This window comes from Crocodylus siamensis, chromosome 4 (assembly GCF_052110815.1).
Source record: "Crocodylus siamensis isolate JL-2025a chromosome 4, ASM5211081v1, whole genome shotgun sequence".
Classification (NCBI taxonomy): Eukaryota; Metazoa; Chordata; order Crocodylia; family Crocodylidae; genus Crocodylus; species Crocodylus siamensis.
The window spans coordinates 218,205,048-218,227,358 of NC_143398.1; the positions used below are offsets into that span (position 1 = coordinate 218,205,048).

Sequence of the window (22,311 nt, forward strand, 5' to 3'; positions counted from 1 at the left end):
GCATAATCTACCTTTACACTAATGTAAAAAAGAAGCAGACACCAATTTAAACACACCTTTATATTGAGATTACTTAATAAAATCTGATACAGGGTTAGCCCAAGAGAAAACAGGAATAAAAATACAATGGTGTATAATATACTAGTGGATGTGTTGTGTGTCCAGTTATTCTGGGTTAGCTTTTTGCTCAAAGCATACAGAGGACTGCCTACAGCCCACTAGGGCTGTGTGAAGCTTTGTTCACTGATTCGATTTGGCGGAGATTCAGCCCAATTTGGTGACCGAATCTCAGAATCCGAATCAAACCAGGAGACTCTTTAATCTCTACAAATTGAATTGAACCCTCCGAATCAGTTCAGAAAGATTTGATGATTCAGACACAGGACACAGCTTTAAATGCTTTTTCTGCATACCTCAAGGGACCAGGCAGCTCGTGAATGCTGAGATGTTGGGGCAGATGAAGTGTCCCACAGGAGCATGGGGGGGTCCCCAGTGCACTCAGCTGCAGACCCAAAATTGGACCTCAAGCGCTGCCAGGTCCACCAGGGAGTGTGCAGGGAGCCACCCCCCGCACTCCCCCAGCTCAGTGACTGGGGCCTCCTGAGTCTGGGCAGGCACCCAGGTTCCCCCTGCAGCCGATTGCTGGGGGGTGGTGGGGAATCCCCCATGTGGTTGCACTTGGCAACAGACCCGGAAGTGCATTGGAAGTACTTCCATTCTGCTTTCAGATTCACTGCCGTGAACACAGGGCCCCCCCCCCCACCTCCGCACTTGGGTGGGATGCTCCATCCATCCCACTATTGCAGGGTTCACAAGCCATGCCTGGTACCTCAAGGTATGTAGAAAAAAAAACATTTAAAGCTGTATCCATGACTGAATCACTGATTCTCTGAATTTGAATCGAATCTTCAGATTTGGATTTGGCCGAATCAAATTGGGGACAGTGATCCGAATGAATGAATAGAATCACTGTCCCTGATTTTGGATGAATCCAAATCCAAATTGAATACGGCCCATTTCACACACCCCTACTGCCCACCATTTTGTAGCAAGGCACTGTAATAGCTCTCCCAATGCTCTGTGGGTGTAGTTTGTGGGTGGGTAGTTGTAGTTCTCCCTGCAAGCTGTGAGCATGTGAGTTGCTGAATGTTCTTTCTAATAAAGATAAAGCTGCCTACCACCCCACCGGTCTCAGCTGAATGGTAACTTGAGGACCGAACCCCAAAGGCATGGAGATCTGAGTGAATGCCCTGTCCCTGGAACCCTATGGCATACTGTAAATGTTATAGCGGGATACCTTAAAATATACCCTTAAACTTCTACTCTAAACTGTGATGACACCCATGCCTGCTATGGGACAGGGAGATCTGGGTGATGGGGATCACCTACCCTCCATCAATGCTGACCTTGTGAAGGAACATCTTGAGAAGCTGGATACTTTAAAGTCAGCCAGCCCTGACAATCTGCACCCCAGGGTACTCAAGGAGCTGGCGAGCATCATAGCCCAGCCCCTGGCACGGATCTTTGAAAACTCCTGGCGCTCTGGTGTAGTGCCCAAAGACTGGAAGAAGGCCAATGTGGTGCCGATCTTCAAGAAAGGGAGGAGAGTGGATCCGGCTAACTACAGGCCCATTAGCCTGACTTCTATCCTGGGGAAGATCTTAGAAAAGTTTATTAAGGAGGCCATCCTTGAGGGACTGGCCCAGGCTAACATCCTAAGGGATAGTCAGCATGGGTTTGTTGCGGGTAGGTCTTGTTTGACCAATCTCATTTCCTTCTATGACCAGGTGACCTATCACCTGGACCAGGGAGAAAAGATTGATGTCATATATCTTGACTTCAAAAAAGCTTTTGATCTGGTATCCCATGATCACCTCTTGGCCAAACTGGCCAGTTGTGGGCTTGGCTCCACCACGATCCGCTGGCTGGGAAATTGGCTCCGTGGTTGGACCCAGAGGGTTGTAATTGATGGCAGTCACTCATTGTGGTGCCCTGTGACCAGTGGGGTCCCTCAAGGCTCTGTCCTTGGACCCATACTGTTCAACATCTTCATTAATGATGTGGACATTGAAGTCAGGAGTGGACTGGCCAAGTTCGCCTATGACACCAAATTTTGGGGCAAAGCATCCACGCCAGAAGATAGGCGGGTGATCCAGGCTGACCTGGACAAGCTCAGCAAATGGGCAGATGAGAACCTGATGGTGTTTAACACCGAAAAATGGAAGGTTCTCCACCTTGGGAGGAAAAACCTGCAGCACCCTTATAGGCCCGGTAGTGCTACGTTGGATAGCACTACAGAAGAAAGAGACTTGGGGGTCATCATTGACCACAAGATGAACATGAGCCTGCAATGCGATGCTGCGGCTAGTAAAGTGACCAGAACGCTGGCTTGCATCCATAGATGCTTCTCGAGCAAATCCCGGGACATCATTCTCCCCTTGTACTCGGCCTTGGTGAGGCCGCAGCTGGAGTACTGCGTCCAATTTTGGGCTCCACAATTCAAAAAGGATGTGGACAAGCTTGAGAGAGTCCAGAGGAGAGCCACGCGCATGATCAGAGGTCAGGAAAACAGATCTTACGATGACAGGCTGAGAGCCATGGGACTCTTTAGCCTGGAAAAGTGTAGGCTCAGGGGTGACCTGATGGCCACCTATAAGTTTATCAGGGGTGACCACCAGGATCTGGGGGAACGTTTGTTCACCAGAGCGCCCCAAGGGATGACGAGGTCGAACGGTCACAAACTCCTGCAAGACCGTTTCAGGCTGGACATAAGGAAGAATTTCTTTACTGTCCAAGCCCCCAAGGTCTGGAACAGTCTGCCAGCGGAGGTGGTTCAAGCACCTACATTGAACGCCTTCAAGAGTAATTTGGATGCTTATCTTGCTGGGATCCTATGACCCCAGCTGACTTCCTGCCCTTTGGGCAGGGGGCTGGACACGATGATCTCCCGAGGTCCCTTCCAGCCCTGATGTCTATGAAAACTATGAAATCACTTTTAGTTATGTACAACACAATTTAATTGAGAATTTATCAAGTACACTTAAAATAAGTAAATAAGAAGGTTAAGCTATTGGCACATATTCTCTTATGCACCGATACCTAGGGTGAGGATGCCAGAATTCTCACTGTACATTTGTAACAGGCCTAATCATGGCCTATGAAAACATATAAGAGCAGAGCAATTTAGGGGCTGCTTATGCTATGGTCTCTCTAAGGCCAGTTCTGTGGCACGTTCAATCTTGTCTTTGAATGCCCTGTGGCCACATTAGGCCAGCTAAGAGCCCCTTACACTGCTGAAATCTCAGCTGGTAACAGGAGAAATGCTACTACTTTGAGCTCCCTTAATGGCCAGACTGAGGAGGAAAAAACTGACAAATAAACCACATTGGGAATATATCTAACATACATTTCTTTTCATACAGCTCAAAAGAAGTGTGTGCACCATATCCCTTTAAAATATTGCTTTCTTTTCCTTCCAAGGGAAAAGAAAAAGAAAACCCGCACTTCAAACTTTTTCTTAGGGAAATAAAAAGGATAAATCCTCCTGTGAGAAATGGTACTTACCTGTAGTAACAGGAAAACTGTATTTTTTAAAACAGAAATTTGTGGAACTTGCTTTAGTGCCTGTAGCTTCGGATGGCTTTGTGCAGCCACAGTGACCTCACTAACCTTTCACATTATCTCCCAAGTATGTGCATATGAAGGAAGAATTTCTTAAAATATTAAAAACATTGGTACCCAGAGCACTAGTAGGCAAGACAACATTCTAAGGTACTTGTCTCAAAAGACTTTTTGCATATTAACCTGGCTCTATTATAGGCTGAAACTTTAATGACATCTAAGCACAGTATAAAATACATCAAAGCTGTCCAACTTGTGGCCCTGGGCTGCATGCAGTTAAATGGGAGTTTGCAAGGGGTTAAATGGGGCTCCACCCAATTGCTGCACCCTCCAGATTCCCACCCAACTGCTGCTCTCCCCATTGCTCCAGCTGCATCAGCAGCCAGGCACTCCAGATTCCCCCTCCTTTTGGTTTCTCCTTCCTGCCCCTTCCTCTGCCCCAGGGGCAAGTGGTGCAACATAGCATAGTCATCAGTGCCAGGGGATCCTGCAGCTAGGAGTGCCTGAGTGGCATGCTGCAGTGAGTGGCTGGGAAGCTAGGGATGAGTCATGGCACCTGGGCAGCATAGGCACTAGCATAACTAGGGTAGGATGAGTTGGGCACCAGCCCTGGGCACCAACTAGTGGAGGATGCCATGATACTCCCTGCTTTGCCCACACTGGTCCAGCGCCAGATGATCTGACCTGAGAAGCACGCAGCGCCCAGCCACTTAGAAGCTGGAGGCCCTACTCTCTTTCATTTTTCAGGCATGAAGATTCATGGTATTTCAGCATTAATAGCAGCCTACATTTGACCTATCTGCAGATTCATATGCTGGGATACCTGTAATCTGCATGAGAAAACAAAACTCATGGAAGAGGTGATACCTTTTATTAGACCAACTAGATATTTGCAAACAAATTGTTTTATTTATTTGCAAGCTTTTGGGTGCACACACCCTACATCAGGCATAGGAGAGAGCAGAGATTGTAAAAGTTCTCTTGGTAGAAATGAAAATTCGTATTTCACAGGCGAGCTGAAGATGTGGTAAAGTCTCCTCTTTGGAATAGTTCATTTTGTCCAGGTTAGGCACACAGAAAGATTAAAAAAGTCTTTTTAACTCAAAGTTCCTGGTGGCAAGCAGGATGTAGAAGTATATTTCCTTCAAGTTATAATGTCTCATATTTCACAGAAGAGTGGAAAGATGGAAAGCTCTTCTGAGCAAGAGCTCATTTTGTGGTGAGGTATCTGTGCGTCTCTGCTCTGTGAGATGCAAATTCACTCCAACAATGGCAGGAGCCTGGTGTTAGCATATCAGGTAGTAAAATGCTTCCTTCTTGTAAAATTATGAACTTTTCATTTAAAAAAATGGCTCTCCTATGGTTGACGAAGGTTGAGTGTTCTCAAAAGCTTGTGAATAAATAAAATAATTTGTTTGCAAATATCTAGTTAGTCTAATAAAAGATATCATCTCTTCCACAAGCTTTGATTCCTTTTGCCTCTAGACCAATACGGCTACAATCTGCAGGAGACATTAACAGCTGGTCCGGCATTAAAAGCCTGATACTCTGGCCGCAAAGAACATGCTGAATGTAATCTTATTGGATATGACCGGGGGTGGGGACTCAAAATTGAACACAGTAATTATCCCTTCCTTAGATACCTCTTTTCTCATAGATATATTCATAGAAGAGGGAACCTAAACCTAAATTTGTCCTCTAAAGCATTCCCTTCAGCTGTCAATTTAATGTTGTCTTTTCTAATCTAGTGCTGGTAATCTTAAATAACTGCTAAAAAGCATAATGTTTTTGCAATGACTGCACTATAACCATCTGGCCCCATGACTTTCTTTTGCTGTAGCCAGTAATTCATTCAGCTTTTTAGCCTTACAAAGGTCTTGAGAAAATTGCATCCTTTCTGTGTGTAAATGAACCCAGTACTGCATATAGTCCGTTACACACACTAGATGTCACTGCATGACCTGAAATATACTCTGGATTTTGATTTCTGTCTTCAGTGGTCTGAGATAAAAATGCCACACAGTAGAAAATGAACCCTCTTGCCTCCAAAAAACACTACATTTCAGAGGCTTGAATAGAGGAAAATGAACTCACAACTACAAATCACACTAAATTATAATATTAATGCAATACATTCCTGTCTCTGTTTTTGACTTCTAGCCTTCAATGTATTAGCTCCTCTGCCAGGACAGGCTACTCCCCTCAACAGAAATATTTACACCTAGACCTAGATTGCTAGCCTGTCCTCCTTTAACAGTCCAATCTTTATTCTAGTGTTACTTGAAGACTCAATCCTGCTACTAGTCTGAATCTGAGAAGAAGCAAGCGCAAGTGAAGATAAGGCGAAGGATGTATTTACTTTTTCCCACTCCTGAAGCTGTCTGAGAACTAATCCAGTCACCAATATACTTTAGTCTTGGGATTACTTAAACGTATGTCCCCCCGCCAATAGCTCCACACATCAGCTTGGCGCACACAGATTGCCAGGACATGGGGGGGTGTCTACATGAGAGATTTCCTATGTGGTTGACTAAACATCTGAGCAATAAACGTCTTGCATCTACACATGTGCAGCTATTAGGCTGGATAAACTAATTTACTCTACAGCAGGATAATATTTTTATTTACAAGTACTATCGTGCTGTGGAGTGAAAAACTCCGCAGCACTACATGTGTAGACACTGCTGCACACTGAAGCTCCCTCATGCTCCAGCCAGCCCCTCTGCAGCATGGGCTGCTCCAACCCGGCTCTACATGCTGCACATGAATAAACTCTAGAGCAGATTGCTCCAGGGTAAATTGCTCCTGAGCACACATTCAAAGAGCATACTTGAGAGCAAAAAACTCCTTGCATGTGTAGATGTGCCCAGGGATGCCCTAGCCAGGCTCCAACTCCCCCAGCACCCAAGAACTCTTGTATTCTATGTCAAACAATCAATTGCTGCCTGACTTTGAATAAGTGAATCCTGTAAGCTGAAGTTTCTGAAAAATGGGGCAATAATAAATCTTGTCAGAAGAATGAAAAAAACAATCTTGATCCAAGTTTTTTCATGTTCTGTGAAGGTATTTTCTTCAACACTTTCCAACCAGCCATAGGAGAGGACATGTGCCTACATTCCAGCACTGTAGATGAGGCTTACTTTATTTTCCCAAAACAACATGCCCCCAAATAAAATACACACCTTATTTCTGGAAGGCAGAATGTAGAAAAAAGATTTTTCAAGCATCATGGTCCACTGTGTGAGATAGGGTAAGTCCTCCTTGAAACATAGTGTGGAACCGTGTGTTTCTAGAAAATGTGGCATCCCAGGAGACAGTCTGGATGAGGCAGCAGGAAGTTCCTGGCATGGCAGGCAAGGGCAGCAGCAAGACTGTTCGTTCTTTACTGTGGGTAGTTCTTTATATACGTTCCTGTAAATAAAATGTTGTTTCCACATCACAAACCTCATCAAGATACTATCAGTGAAGGCACAAGTAACAGTGCTCAGCCAATAGCTGTGGCTGTGACTCCATTCTTTCAGCTTGCTGGGGTCAGAGACAATCAGCAGCTGTCCTGGAAGCTACATGGAGGGTCTGGGGGTGGAAGGCAGCTTGGGGGAAATGGTGCATTTTATATATGAGAATATTTTGATAGACTGCTTCCAAATCCCAGATGGAGCTGTATCATTAATATTAAAACTGTTATTTCATTTTTCAGATTTGACTTAGTGCCTCCTCCTCACTGGAGGCTACTCTTACACTTGATTAGAACTTCAGACGTTTATTATTTCTTAGTTTACATAACAAGTTCATTAAAATATTTCATAGTTTTTCATGTGTCAAAACTCATAATAAACATCAAAAAAAGCCATGCCCACATTTTAACTAGAACCAAAAGGAAGAAGAATCAGCACTGAATGAATCAGCACTAATGAATTCTAGTGGAGAAGTGAATAAAAACTGTGGCTAGATTGAAAAGCCCATCTCTAACTATATACTGCTCACTAAAGTGCAGAGTAATAAAATGCAACACTAAATGTAAAAAAGTGAAATACTATAATGTAAGGATCAGGAAATTTGGACTCAATGGCCGTGTCCAGATGAGTATGGACATTTGGTTCCTTGGGGATAACCAGCAGTGCCACTGCTAGTTGTGCCAGGGAAATGCCCATGCCATGCACCCTCTGGTACCCATGCCATGCACTCTCAAGCAAGTTACCCTGGGTGGGGTGGGAGAGGCTGGGACCAAAAACTATGCTGGCCCCAGCAGTCTTGCCTTGGGTCCTGGGGGCCAGTGTAGCTGCAGCCATGTTGCTCCTGCACCTGGGAGCCTGCCGACAGCTGCAGCATGGCTCCGGCCAACCAGGCTCCAGTTTTGGGTGGCACATGCTACCTCCACATGCACTGCCCCACTTTTTTCCTTCATGGGGTTATTGTTCTCTGGGATCTCCCAGTTTCAAAACAAAACAAAACAAAAAATGAACAAATGCGTGCTGCAAGGTAGCAGTGAGGGAAACACCTGAATGTGCAGTGTATGGTTATACAGACAGGTCTGCAGTGCCACATACCGCACAGCCATGCTTGTCTGGATCCAGCCAATGGAGGTTGCTGCAGAATAATCATGTTAGGATTTGGTCATGTGGGTTATTTCTTGTTTAATTCCAAAATCAATGCTTATAAGATTGGTTTAAAGTTATTTTTTTGATGGAGATTCAGGCAGGTGCATTAAACAAGGGCTTTTATGATGGCAGATGTTACGATTTCGGCTTTTCAGTTATTTGTTTACATAATGTAATTTCTTTCTGGCATTTTAATTCTCAAATATAAGAAAAGGACTATTTGAGGTATAACAAGAGTTTAAGTCATATTTTAAATGAGTTTGGATCACAGAACAGAAAGTGCAGTTTTCATGTCTCTTTACACATTAGTGTTAAGCAGCTAGCTGTCACTGCTCATGCTGAGAACTGGCTGTTCTATAATTGTAGAAACTTATGTGACAGGACAAGACCAATAACCTGCATTTCACTGTTCAAAGCCATTTATATTTATTTTTTCAAATCAAGGAAAGTATAAAAGCCCGAAATGAGAATAAAAATGACAACAATCATTCTGCAGAGATGAGACTGTACATTCTGCCTTAATCCTGATATCATGTTACACTATGAGAGAAAGGTAATGAAATATAGGATTTGTTGTTTGTTTATGGTCATGCCCCTTTTCCTATTTTGCCACTCAACCATAGAACCTAACTTGAAAACAAAGTTGAACAAAAGATGGCAAAAAATACAGGAATAGGAGTCATCTTACCTGGTTTTTCTTTTCACTTTGTGTATGATCCTGGAAAAATCCCAATTTTATTGGTTCTGTGTTTCCCCCAGTTTTGTAAAATGGGGATAATAATATTATCTTTATTTAATAACATGATAGGGTATTTAAAATGTGTATTAAAAATGTTTCTAAAACAGTTTGAGATGGAAACAGTTTCCAAACTGGTCATCCATGAAGCACTTGCTAATGGTTAACAGGGCATTGACTGGTCATGTGATTCCAGCCATACTCCTTCCCAGCTGCTAAGTAATATTTTTTTAAGTGATTGCTCTGACTACTAATGAGAGGTGTTACTATGTGACTAGCAGAGGGAGTAATAAAAAACAGGGAAGCAAATAAGAGACAGAAGATGGCCCCCAAGACAATCTTGTTTTTAAGAGGTGCCGCACAATGCATTTCTAGAGGCTTGGTGATGTTGAGCACAGGGAAAACAATAATATGAAATGTGGGCTTCTCTTTTGAAATTTCCTGTCTCAATAAACTCAGGAGGAAATAGCCTCCAGTCTTCCTCTTTGATTAGAACTGATACTAAGTTCTAGCTGATTATGTGAAAAGGCAGCAGACTTTATCCAACGCATGCCCTCTCAATCATAGAGAGATTGGGAACCAGAAAGGTGGTTGCCTGTATTTTTAGGACTTGCCAGAAAATTCTTGGATAGTGGTGATCTTACTGTGAGAATTGTAGAGACAGTAGAAGATGCAATGATCTCAGATGAGACACTGAATCCCCAGTAAACTCTGGTAAGCAGGAGTACCATTGCACCATATGCATAAAGCATATAAAGGAATGAGGCGTAGGTTTTTTCTGCACTTCGGAACATTCTGATATGACCTTCTCAGGCTAGTGAAAACCCTGCAGGACAAAGCACAAGATTAATAATAAACATCCTCTTGTTTCAATTATTGTATGAATTTATTCACAGTATTTCACAAGGACAGGCCACCTGATTCTGTAACCTGTTGCGCAGACAGGAGGATATCAATCATTCTGTGCCTCAATTTACATAGTAAGTGTTTACTGTCACTCCCTCACCTCACAAATCCAGCAGCTGTTCAAGGAATTAAATGCCTGGAGACAGCAGAATTAACAGTTACTGTGGCTGACTGTAACTCACATTTTCAGAGATGCCTACAGCTGGATCTTCAGCAAGAAATATGCAAACACACTGCCTGGTATTTGGGGCTCCTATGAGTGAGTGCTAGCCAGCTGCATCAGTGCTACTACTGGAGGTGGAGCCAGAAGACTCCAGCTGTAGATGCATTCCAGCAGTCCAGCTTGCCATGGGCTATTTGTCTTCCCTCTATTTATCATGCTACCTCTGACTATCATTGTGACTTGGAGGCCGTGTCTACATGTTCATTAATGCGCTTTTGCTACTGCACATTAAATTTAGTACCTCTAATGTGAGGTACTAAATAAATGCTCATTAAGCTGCCCTAATGTACAGTAGTGAAAGCACATGCTTTTTTAGTAATGCTTAACGTGCAGAAGCCTATTTTTACTCTGCATTAACATACTAGCACAGTTTTTGATGCAACACTTTAACGTGCAGTAAAATAAACTACTGCTCATTAAAGGGCATATGTAAACACACCAACATAATACTATAATAGTCCTGATAGTGCTAGAGACAATGACACAGAAAATGGCATTCTCCAGATCCTGTCCTATTCATAGAATTGGACAATGTCACTATAAATCCAAAAGGTAGGATTTGTGTGTGATAGCAAAATCTCCTTGATGCATAAAAGATTTACAGAGTTTTCTGAGTGCCATCATGGGCTTGCCTACTGGCACACAAGACAGGTATCTAATTCAGCCTGGTCATTCTACATATGCTGGCTTTTTCCATGGCAAATGTATTATCCAACACACAGCTATATAAGCAAAATCCAACTGCTTATTTTTCCCATTATTTTATCTTCCAGTTAATCAGGAGGGCAAGATGTAAAAGACACTGACTTGCTTCAGGCTGACTGTTCAGACAAACATGAGGTCAGTTTGTGAGTCAATCCACCTGGACTACTGGCCTGTGAAACAGTTTGGACCCGATTTCCAAACATCCAGCTTTTCAAAAGAGCAGGGAAGAGCAATAAAAAACAAAGTACACATCTCCAATGGACACCCTCTAATGCTGCACTGCAAGCTGTTAAACGGTTTAGCTCCATGGTCCCTGGCCTTCCTAGACTCGAGGCACCCCTCAAGACATGCAAATGCCAGCTCTTAGTTCTCACTTTTTTTTCACTATGGAAAAATAATAGAGCACTGCTTTTGCTGAAAAAAAGAAACCCTCAGAAAGCCCACAGCAAGTCCCGACGGTTTTAATACGACAGCTCCCCTTTGAAACCTCCGGGTTCATCATGTGAATCGGGTTTGTAAGCCTGACGCGGCTGGCACGCCCTGAAAGGATCTCACGGCCCCCTGGCCAAGACCTGCCGGTTGAGCCGCCTTCTAAGACTGTCAAAGAAACAGCCCCGGGTCAGCTCGCCACGCGGCTAAAAATCTCCACAGGTTTCCAGGGAAGGACTCTCACTGCAGAGCTACCTGTTTGCTCCCCAGGATGCAGCTGGGTGGGGACGAGCGCGCCAGCCAGGCGGGGATGCGCACCGGCCCTGGTCACCAGTCCTGCCCGTGGCCCCAGGGCAGGGCTCTCGCTCCCTGGAGCGGTGCCCCGTGCGCCCCAGACAGCCCGCCGCCGAGCCGGGCGCGCGTGAAGAGGCAGCGGCACCTCCCGTCCTGCAGGGCGCGGGGCGGCGCGGCTTCTCCTCCCTCGGAGCGGGCTGCGGGGAGGCGCCAACCTGTAGCCGCCCCGCCCCGCCCCAGCAGCGCGGCGCACAGCCCCCGGGAGCCGCCTGCCCGCCCCGCCCCGCCCCGCAGCGCTCCGGCTCCGGCTCCGGCTCCGGGGGCACCTGTTCCGCGGCAGCCCGGGGCATGGACGCGGCGCCGGGCAACCAGACGGCGGCGGCGGCGGCGGGGCTGCTCCTGGCCAACAGCAGCGAGGTGCTGGAGCGGGCGCTGCGCTGCTGCACGCCCGCCTCCGTGGTGACCGACGACGGGTTCGCCGTGCCGGCGCCGGACGAGCGCAGCCTGTACATCATGCGGGTGGTGCAGATCGCCGTCATGTGCGTGCTCTCGCTCACCGTCGTCTTCGGCATCTTCTTCCTGGGCTGCAACCTGCTCATCAAGTCCGAGGGCATGGTCAACTTTCTGGTGAAGGACCGGCGGCCGTCCAAGGAGGCGGAGGCGGTGGTGGTGGGGCCCTACTGACTGCGCGGCCCCGGCCATGGGGGCGCCGAGGAGCCGCAGGCGGGGCTGGACGCCGGCAGGATGCCCGCGCTCGGGGCGCCGAAGGCGGGAAGCGGCCGCTGAGCGCCCCGCGCCGCGCCGCGCCGGGCCGGGCCGGGCCGGCCTGAGCCCCTGGCTGCAGAGGGCTGATGCCGCCGCGCTCCCAACTCCGCCGCTTGGCTGAGGACGGGCAGGGAGGGAAGGGCATGGGACGGGATCACCCTGCTGCTTGCCCAGTGCTCCTGTTTACAGTGATTTGAATACGCTGGAGAAGAGCAGAGCGGGGTTTCTCCTGGTCTGGGCTCGCCCCAGGTGGCAGGTTCCTTGTCTGGAAAGAAACCGCCTTCATAGTAATAGGAATGTTTCCCACTCGTGTCACTGTTGTAGCTTCTGTGGGGGGTTGTTTTTTTCTTGATGGTATCCTGAGACGGTTTGTACAGAAGCCTCCCGAGCCAGCTGTGCCCTCGCTGCTTGTTTCTGAAGTGCCCAGTTTACAGTTAAAAACAAAAAAAGAAGAAGAAGAAAAGGGCTCCGCTGGTAACAGTCTTGGGGTTGTTTTTTTTCTTTTCTTATTTAATTTGCTTTAATAAATACATGATACCTTTGTGGACTCTGGGTTCCTAGTGGTCCTTTGGTAAGTCCTTTGGCACTTACACAAACAGGTTTAAAGCCAGCTGAGAGAGACTGAAGATACAAGGGAGTTTTGTACTCCCTCAACCTCCCTGTGTGTGTCCCCCCATCTCTGGAATTCAGATGGAAAACTGTGAAACAATGAGTTAAAATCCTAACTTCAAATATATCACAGTTGCATTTATTTTGGGCTAGCATTTACATATTGAAAAGTTTTTTGACCTTTAATTCATTCCCTTTACACAGGACATGCTTGTTCTGAGGGGGTCTGCATAGCTGTTTATCCGTAATGGCTTGAACTGCTCTACCCTCTGCCAAGTCTCATCAACTGAATAGGAGAAGTTGTAGAGGATAAAGAGAGCAGGAAGGGTGATGGGCCTAAGGGCATGATGGAATTAGAACTTGGGACTAAATTGGGAGATTGCTGTTTTCTCTGCCTTCGTAATAGTTTCTCAGTTTAGTGGAATTAGAATAATTCAGTAGTACTAAAGTTAGTTTCATTCCTGTGTATCTTTGAGGTAAGTCCTCAAGAAAGAGTAGAGAAAAGAATAAGCGTCTGCCAGTGCCCCCATATGATCCACTATGGAAACATGTTACGCAGCTAATGAAAGGAGAGAACTAGTGATTTGCTAGTGGTCATCAGTGCTATAATTATTTTTAGAAAGGGAAGTCTGATGAAAAAGGCATTGACTGAATCAATGCATTTGACAAGCGGACTGAGCTTAGCTTGAAATGTGTAACATTCTTAGTGCCTCATCTGCGGCTGAGGAGCCTCCAGTTTCAGTCTGTTTTTAAGATTTCTTTTTAAATATGAATGATGTTTTGTGTTACGTAACCTAAAAGCAAGGCCAAAATTTACCTCCGCTTTTAAATGCTAGAGACACACTAAAGAGCCAGCAAAGTGCCTTAGCTGGTTCTTGATGCATTTATCTGCCACCTTTGAGCAATGCACTTTCTCCATTATAGGGAGTCTTACACCCTCTCTCAGCCTCTGTGCATGTGTGCATCCTATCCTTCAAATTCAGAAGTGGAAACAATGAGCTTAAAACCTAACTTCAATATATCATAGTTGTATCTCTCTTAACATTTACACATTGAAAAGTTTTGATCCTCCATTCATTTCCTTTACACAGAGAAGGGGACATGTTTCTGTGAGGGGGGGTTGCATAGCTGTTTATCCCTGAGGGGTTGGACTAATTATTAGTTATAAATCAACGGGTCTGCATTTTCTCTAGGAGAAGTGAAGCTAACATAAACACTGTCAGTGACTACAGCAAAAGAACCAGTGTGAAAGGACTTCAATAACCTGTCTGAAAGCCAGTGGTCTTTGTGATATACAAAAGTCTTGCAGACCAAGACTTCGTTAACTGCTCTTATTTTTACATGCTAAAAGGAATCATACAGGTGGACAGATTTCAGTCTTTCTTAGAAGAAGTCTTAAATGTTGCTTGATATAGCCAGTGCTCATTAGAAAGACAGCCAACCTCACCAAATCACTTGTCTAAGTAAATTAGCACTTGTTATTATCTGTTTCAACAGATCAAGATGACATTTATCTAAGCCAAAATATACCAATCAAGTTAAAAGAAGATTAAATGAGCAGGGACCTGGAAATCTGGTCTTGACCATGAGTAATCTACTGGTAATTAATGAGGCAAAGCAGAATTTCCAAGTTTAACACAAACTACTGAGACAAGCAAAAAAAACCCAACCCTGCAGCTCAACTCAGTCACTTGCTGCTGTGTTTAAAGGACAAGAAACAGATCTGACTGTTTCCTCTAAAATAAATGCATGGTACAATTTGTTACTAAATCAAAGTCATGTTACTGAGACATCTTTCAAATGAGACGCTGCTGAGAACTTTCACCAAAACTCAATATTTTCTTTATTACACCTTTTTGTAGCTGAGAATGTAACTTTCTGAAAAAGTGGTAACTCAGAATGTGGGAAGCTAAGTCTTTTGGAAACAAGATCAAACTCTGGAGTCATAAGTTATTTGGAAACATCACATACAGATAATTGTGCCAATGATTTGACTTCCAAAAGGTTTTTTTTTAAGTTTTGGCCTCATTAAACTGTCCTATGAGATATAGCAAACAATTAAAAGTGTACTGTACTATGGACCAGTTGCTGCCAGAAGCCACAGGGTTCTCCAATCCTGTAAATTTAACTGATGACACACCTGTATGTTTGTAATAAAATAAAATGTCAGTAGTGGGTGATTCAAAGGTCAGTTGGACAGCATGCTTAAGATGCTGTCTCCAGCCTAACCAAGGGACCCCTTATAAGGACAAAGGCCCAACCTGGCAAAACACTTGTGACTCATAAATGCCTCTTTTTTAAAGTCCTTTATAAAGATGGCTCATTCTGATTTGGAAATTGTGTTTAAGAGAAATTTTGACCACGTTATGGAAAGGTACTTGTACATTCTTCCCTTGTATTAATCTCAGCTGACACCAGTCCTCTGTCTGGTGTGGGAGGAGGAGCCCCAGAGAAGTGGCCTGGGTATGGTGATACTTGAGAAGCATAGAAATTACTAGAATATTTCTTGAAATTATAACATGCATGGGCCAAATGAACGGAAGGAAACAACAAGAAAAAACAATCTGTTGTGTCTGTTCAGGATACAGCCAGTTGTCCCTCAAACTAATCTGTTCCAAAAATCTGATTGCTACTGTCAGTTCCACTTTCCTACAAAGGAGAAAAACACTTAGGCTCCTACCTACCTTTAACAACTGTCCTTACTTCCTAACTTATACCTAACCACTCTTCACTAAATCAGTGAGCTGTCTTTGCACAGCAGTCAGATATTTACATAGTTTGTTTCGACTGCTCTACACTTCATTTCAGTGGCAGTCCTTACAAGGACATTCAGAAACCTCCCATGAGGGTACTTGTTTGTGAGGTTAAACAAATAGCAACATGTAACCTCACAGAAAACACCTGTAGGAAAACACAGTGACACAAACTGGCATATCATATGAATAGTGACATCAGCACTACCCCAGGTGATTTATTTACTCAATGACAATTATTTAACTATATATTGTTAAATTTTTATAGAATTATACAAAAAGCTAGAACTCTTTGTTCCAAAATGATACCTTTTATAATTATACGGTATTGAGGGGGGAAAAAACTGGTTTAACATTTCAAAACAAAGAGTTTTAAGATTATCTCAACAGCACACACCTTTCTTCTCCGTCTTGCAGCTTTAACAGCAACATATGTTTAACTTAAACTGAAAACACCCTGTTAATTTTGCACATGTTCACTTTTCTCCTGAAGGAGTAAAGAACAACTAGCACTTGGTAAAACAAAATGGATAATTGGCAGCAGAAAGAAATTTCCAATCCACCTAAAAATATTTTGGCCTCATCCTGTATTCAGTGACTTCAATATGACTTGGCTTTCATGCTAGAATTTCTATAGTGGTACTTCTCAGCTGGTTTAGATAAGAGGCCAAAGAATTCACATGCACAAGGCAAGTAGAACACCTCCAAATGCTGGCATATATACATCCATATGCATATGTGTTTAAACCTTTGTTTAAAACAGGGTTAAAGTAGTCCAAAAGACATCTGTAACTTTAAACTTTTCCTATATCTAACAGAACTCACACACTGAACAGCAACGATATTTCTGAATTTTGATTTTTAACTTACAAGTTAATTATACTGTTGTGCCTAACACAAGACTGTAGCAGAGAGCTGACTGATCCATTATCAACACCTCAACAACGGGACAATTCTGTCAAGAGTTAAACTGGTAGGGCTGTAAGTTTGTGGAGCTTTCAGGATGAAACAGCAGATTTTTCTTGCCCTTTATTCTTTATATTTGCTTCAACTATGTGAGACAAGATAGTGCAGAAAATAGATTCCCAGTGTTAGTAAAAAAACCCTTTTCTGTGATAAAATCCACAGTCTTTAAAAACCCTCTATAAAATCCAATATGCCCCCATCTCCTTGCCAAATAATGGCTCACTTGTCTCTTGCATCTCACTTAATATTTTGCATCTTTCCTTGCAGCTCGCTGTGGAACATAGGCTTTGAAACATTCGTTAGTAATTACAGATTTCATCCTTTCTGCAATCTGAAAGATGCTTTACAGTATATGATGAACTTTCAAAAGAAAAATGGATGTACATTAGTCACTTTTCAAAAGCCACTGAAACATTACATTCATATTTTAAATGGGATACACTTATTAAAAGATAGCTCCAGAAACTGCAATTGCTTTTTGATATAGCCATTTAAATGGTCTCAGACTAAATTTCTCTGTATGCCTGTGCAATTTTAATTGTATGCTCACCGTATTATTATGGTAATAATTATCAAACAAAAATTTTAAGGATCTAGAAAATAAACACTTTAGCTGTTAAAATACATTCAAGTACTGGGCCTTATTCTTCAGTCCTCTTCAGGCAAATTTCTCCATGGACTTCAAAGGAAGTTTAGTTTTGATAAAGAGTGCAAGATCCAGCTATCTATTTGCAGTTACAAAATCAGGTTTTATTGTAAGCAACAAGTTGAGTACACAGTACAGTCCTATGATTTAGCTTGTACAGGCAGTCCTCGAATTACAACATTTCAAGTTACAACGTTCTGCACTTACAATGTTTATAAATTGACACCCTGTTTCAACTTTACAATGCTTGATCCTATGCCATGCCACACCGGCAAACAAGTTCACTGTGTCGTCCATCTCCCTGGAGAACATCTGTCCAAACTTCCTTGGACGTCTTCTTTAAGTAAGCAGACAAGGCTCCAGAAGAACCTGCAGCCAAGACTCCTGAGAAGACTCCAGCCAAGAACACTTCAAAAAGTCCAACTAAGAACCCTTCAAAAAGTCCAGCAAAGCCACCCCAAAGAAGTCCTTCCAAATTAATATAATTGCTATTTACAATATAAATACATTAATGTAGCTACATTGCTCTTCTATAATTGACTGAATATAAAATTCTGAGTTATTTTTGGTGAAAACAAGGTATCAGGCCTTGGTTCAGGAACCAATCCCCCATTTATAACATTGGTTCCTATGGGAAAACTGGTTCCGAGTTACAACGTTTCGACTTAAGACGCGGTTGTCAGGAACCAATTGTGTCGTAAATCTGAGGACTGCCTTTATATTTATCACTTAAAGTGGCCATGTAATCACAGGTGATTTAAGATATCCAACATATGGAGTGCTTGCTTTTTATGAGATTGGAAAGCTTTAACCAACCATAATGGAACCATGTTGCCTAATAAAATATTTATATTTACATTCATATAGAGAATACATTTTAATATGCATCTCTAGGGTAGGCAATTTTAAAACACAGCATTTGAGCCTACATTATCTAACATTAATCATGAAATGCTTCTCTCTTTATCTCTCTCGGTCTCTCTTTCCAGGGTGTGTGTGTGTGTGTGTGTGTGTGTGTGTGTGTGTGTGTGTGTGTGTGTGTGTGTGTGTGTGTGTGTGTGTGTGTGTGTGTGTGTGTGTGTGTGTGAGAGAGTGAGAGTGAGTGAAGGAGAGAACAAATTACACTGAATGAAAGGTCCATTGATTTTGGTATATCATGACTCCAGCTGTCTAACTTACAGTTCTAAAAGCCCTAAGGAACAACAGGTGTCTCAGTTATTCTGTATATAGCTGAGGTGTCCTCTCTATAAGTGACGCTTAAACTTGCTGTCCATTAAAAAACCTCAATTCCCATTGGCTCACCAGAACAAAATATCTCAAACTAAATCTATTCCATTGCACACTTCCACATACATCCAGTAGCTCATTCTTTTTGCCAAGAAGACAGATAATTCAGAAAATTCTCTCTCTCCTAATTTCCACTGCAGGATGGAGCTCTCTCTCCCCCATCCACAAGTCCTAAAGCTGCAGTCCTATCTCCTTTCCCCAGTTCTGGATCAACAATTCCATTGTCAGGGAAAACTACATATGAGAGAACCAAATTGGCCCCTTCCTAGCAAAAATAGTTACTCATGTTGGTGATTAAAGTCAACAGTTACATGGAGGGGAGCTGGACGCTACTGGCTCAGGATCAAATTTGTTAACTAGTTTTATATTTTCATAGTTATAGTTTCATAGTAGGGTTGGAAGGGACCTGAGCAGATCATCAAGTCTGACCCCCTGCCATGGCAGGAAAGAGTACCGGGGTCAAACGACTCCAGCAAGGTGTTCATCCAGCCTCCTCTTAAAGACCCCCAGGGTAAGAGCTAGCACCACTTCGCTTGGAAATTGGTTCCAGATCCTAGCCACCCTAACAGTGAAGTAGCGCCTCCTGATGTCCTATTTACATTTGGAGATTGTACAAGAAGATATTCTTCTTTCTCCTGATTCAAAAGCATGGCATCAAGTGATTTATGAACTAGCTGCCAGTTTTGCACAGAAAACTCTGTATAGTCTGAAAGATATTGAGATTTAGTAAAAGGTGAAGGTGGTGAACATCCTCTAACCACACTGAAGCAAATGAAGCAAGAACTTCAGACTTGCTTCAAGACAGCCATTCAGTTTCAGCACTAAAGAAATGCAAATCTTCCACTTCTTGTCTTCTGAACTGTGACAACTGGTAAAGCCAGACGAGCAATGGTAACTATATAAATGATGAGGAAGCCATTGGCCTGCAGTTCAGAGAAGAGTTTTCAGACACACAAAGCTTGTGCTATGCTGCTCTCAAGATCAAAACAGTTCTGAAAATTATAGCCAACATGAAGGGATACAGCAACTTGAATGAAGAGCAAACCCAAAAATGTGTTACTGATAGCGTTTACACATTTATTAATTTTGGAAAATGACAATGACAGCTTGTTGACATATGCAAGTTAAGAATCTAGACAGCGATGTACTGAATATATGTCAGGATTTGATTAACCTGCAATCAAGGGGCAGAAAGCTAATGCCAAAAAATGTTGGGTTAGGCTTGCTGACAAATCATGCAACTGTGTCCAAGAAGCTGGTACAGTCTGCACATTGCTGGATGCAGCATACTCTATCACAGTTTGTCACATTGAGACCATCGTTGCTAAGAAAAACTTAAAGGAATTTCAGGAAATTGAGTTGTTATCCCAAGGACTCTCATTCCCCACTATTTTGTACAGTTTTTATTGGACAGCACTGACATCTTGGAGGAGGCACTGAATGGAAACTTGTAGTATTTCTAAAGAGGACCATTAAAACCAGTTGAGATTAAGCACCAATGTAACAGGAAGGAAAAGAACCTTGAAAGATGTACCACCTGAATTTAACAAAGTTATTCCAACAGTGATGACCAGTAACAAGTCATTGAAACCACCCATCCATAGTACGGGTAATAACATGAATGAAAAGCTTGACAACACAACTGTTCAACAGGTGTCAGCAGAGCTATCCTAAAAACTAAGTAGAGTATCAGCTGACAATCAGGAGAACTGACAGGGGAGTGAGACACGTCCACTCTCAGTGGAGTGGGTGGACCGGGGTGGACAGCGTTTAGCCAATTTCTGTCTGATGCTACTTCATCACCATTAATTGATGGATTTTATCCTATGCTGCCTATACCAGCATCTGAATACAACACCATTCGGACTTTGTAGTGCATTCAGGGGATAACTTGGCTCAAACAGTTCATCCCATTTGTTTAGTCTCACACTACTATTTGCAGTCCCTGTTCCCAGGGCAAACTCCTTCCCGGCTGGGATCCACATATATAATTAGGACCGCAAATACACAGAAACAGGTAGAAGTGGTCTACCTCTGTCAGAAAAGTCATGTTGCAGGGGAGAACTTTGGGGGTGAAGCCCCACTGGGAGGAGAAAGATGCAGTGAGGGATGGTGAGGAGAGAGGAGGTCCAGAGATGACCGCCCTCAGGACCCCACCTGAGCCTTGATGGTGCATGGATTGGCGCACAATGATCAGGCTCTAGGAGCTGCTCGAGGCTGTGAACCCAGCAAGTGGCTGGGTGGGCTGTGCATGGACTGCTGCACAGAGAGCCATCCCTTGGAGCAGCTTGAGGCTGCTTGGGCCCCACCTGGTGTGCAGACCAGCACAGGGAGAGCTGGTCTCAGCTAGAGGCTGCTCTGGCTCCCACACGGTGCGCAGGTCGGTGCATGGAGAGCTGGCCCTGGGAGCAGCTCGAGGTGGCTTAGGTTAGCCTTGTCTCTAGGCTGAGTAACTGGAGCCCCGCAGCGTGACTCGACATTAAACTAAAAGAGCCCCGGTGCCCAGAGCAGGGCCCAGGAAAGGGAAGGACCCCTGGCGTGAGGTTGGGGAACAGGAGCCAGTCAGGGCTCGGCTCACGTGGGAGCGCCCTGGGTGCCCAGTGCTTGTCCCCTGGGTGCCCAGTGCAAGTCATTGAGAGGAGTCGGAGGCGCTGCCGGAGAGAGGCCCTTGCGGGACTGGCCACCAGGGGACAAGCCTTCGCTGCTTCAGAGAGGGAGATGCTGGGGAAGTGGGTCCTGCAGGGGAGGAGGGCTTGGGAGAGGAGAGTCTGCTGCCTCTACCCTCTGCCATTGTGGGAGGGGGCATGTCCACATTCTGGGGCTCTAAAGGGAAGCGGCTCCAGGGAACACCCCACGGGGTTCTGAGTGCACCCACATATTTTGTGATTGTTGTTGTTTCATACTGTAGAGGTTAACATAGTTGTGGGTACTCCTTAAGGGAGTTTACATGGTTTATCTGTCTTCATTGCCTATATGTATTTATTGTCTTTTATCGGAACTTACCTGTATTGTTGCCTGTGTATGCCTATAGTATTGCTACCTCAACTTACCTGGGTTTATCTAAGTTGATGTTCATATGTGTTTATTGTGTTGATGCCTTGACTTACCTGTTCCAAAGTGTTAATGCTTATTCTGTGCAAGGGGGTTAATTATTGCATATGCTGTGAATCACCTGGTTTATGTTTTTTCAGTCCTTTGAAGTGGTTCAATATGTTGATTGCAGGTTATTGTATATGGTGTCACATACTAATTTTACTATACATATTTAATGTTTCTTATTCATATTTGTTTATTGTAACAATAAATTTGTATATAGTTGAGCTCTTTGTCTTGGCCTGACTCTGTAGAAAGGAGAGGGAACTTCTCCCAAGTGGCAGGCCCCTCTTTCAGCACTCTTGCCTGACCACCCCATCCCTTCCACTGGTGGACAGGGAACATCCCTGGGTGTACCCAGGCTACAGGACATAATGTCAACCTTCTCTCCCATGTCCAGGTGGTGAGAGACCTGCTCATAGAAGGAGATGAGATTGTTAAGACAAGACCTACCCACAACGAAGCCATGCTGGCTGTTGTTCAGAATCTTACCCTCAACGAGCCTATCGTACATAGATTCTTTAATGAGCTTTTCCAGGATTTCCCCTGAGATGGAGGTTAGGCTGATTGGCCTATAGTTGCCTGGGTCCTCCTTCTTCCCCTTTTTGAAGACGGCCACAGCGTTGGCCCTATTCCAATCCTCAGGGATCTCCCGTGTGCCATGATTTCTAAAAGAGTTT

General features: G+C 44.0%; 1 protein-coding gene and 1 long non-coding RNA gene across 3 annotated transcripts in view; one reads left to right on the plus strand and one right to left on the minus strand.

The window, feature by feature from the left end:
• The window catches only part of LOC149867579 (uncharacterized), a 78,664-nt gene extending 67,058 nt beyond the window's left edge, over positions 1-11,606 (minus strand). The window contains exons 1-3 of one of the 2 annotated variants that reach the window (XR_016442091.1): positions 11,474-11,606; positions 9,600-9,781; positions 6,804-7,032 (exon numbers count right to left, since the gene is read on the minus strand). This is a non-coding gene — a long non-coding RNA (uncharacterized LOC149867579). Of the gene's footprint in view, positions 1-6,803; positions 7,033-8,907; positions 9,782-11,473 lie in introns of both variants that reach the window. The other variant, XR_016442092.1, reaches the window with a different exon arrangement.
• A 118-nt stretch (positions 11,607-11,724) lies between these two features.
• RPRM (reprimo, TP53 dependent G2 arrest mediator homolog) lies at positions 11,725-13,030 on the plus strand. Its single transcript, XM_090045705.1, has one exon. It carries the CDS (start codon positions 11,861-11,863, stop codon positions 12,194-12,196), a length of 336 nt encoding a protein of 111 aa, XP_089901831.1. The 5' UTR covers positions 11,725-11,860; the 3' UTR covers positions 12,197-13,030.
• The last annotated feature ends 9,281 nt before the right edge of the window (positions 13,031-22,311 follow it).

What these genes read in the sequence shown, in the direction of transcription:
- RPRM (XM_090045705.1), top strand. Translation starts at nt 11,861, where the DNA reads ATGGACGCGGCGCCGGGCAACCAGACGGCGGCGGCGGCGGCGGGGCTG.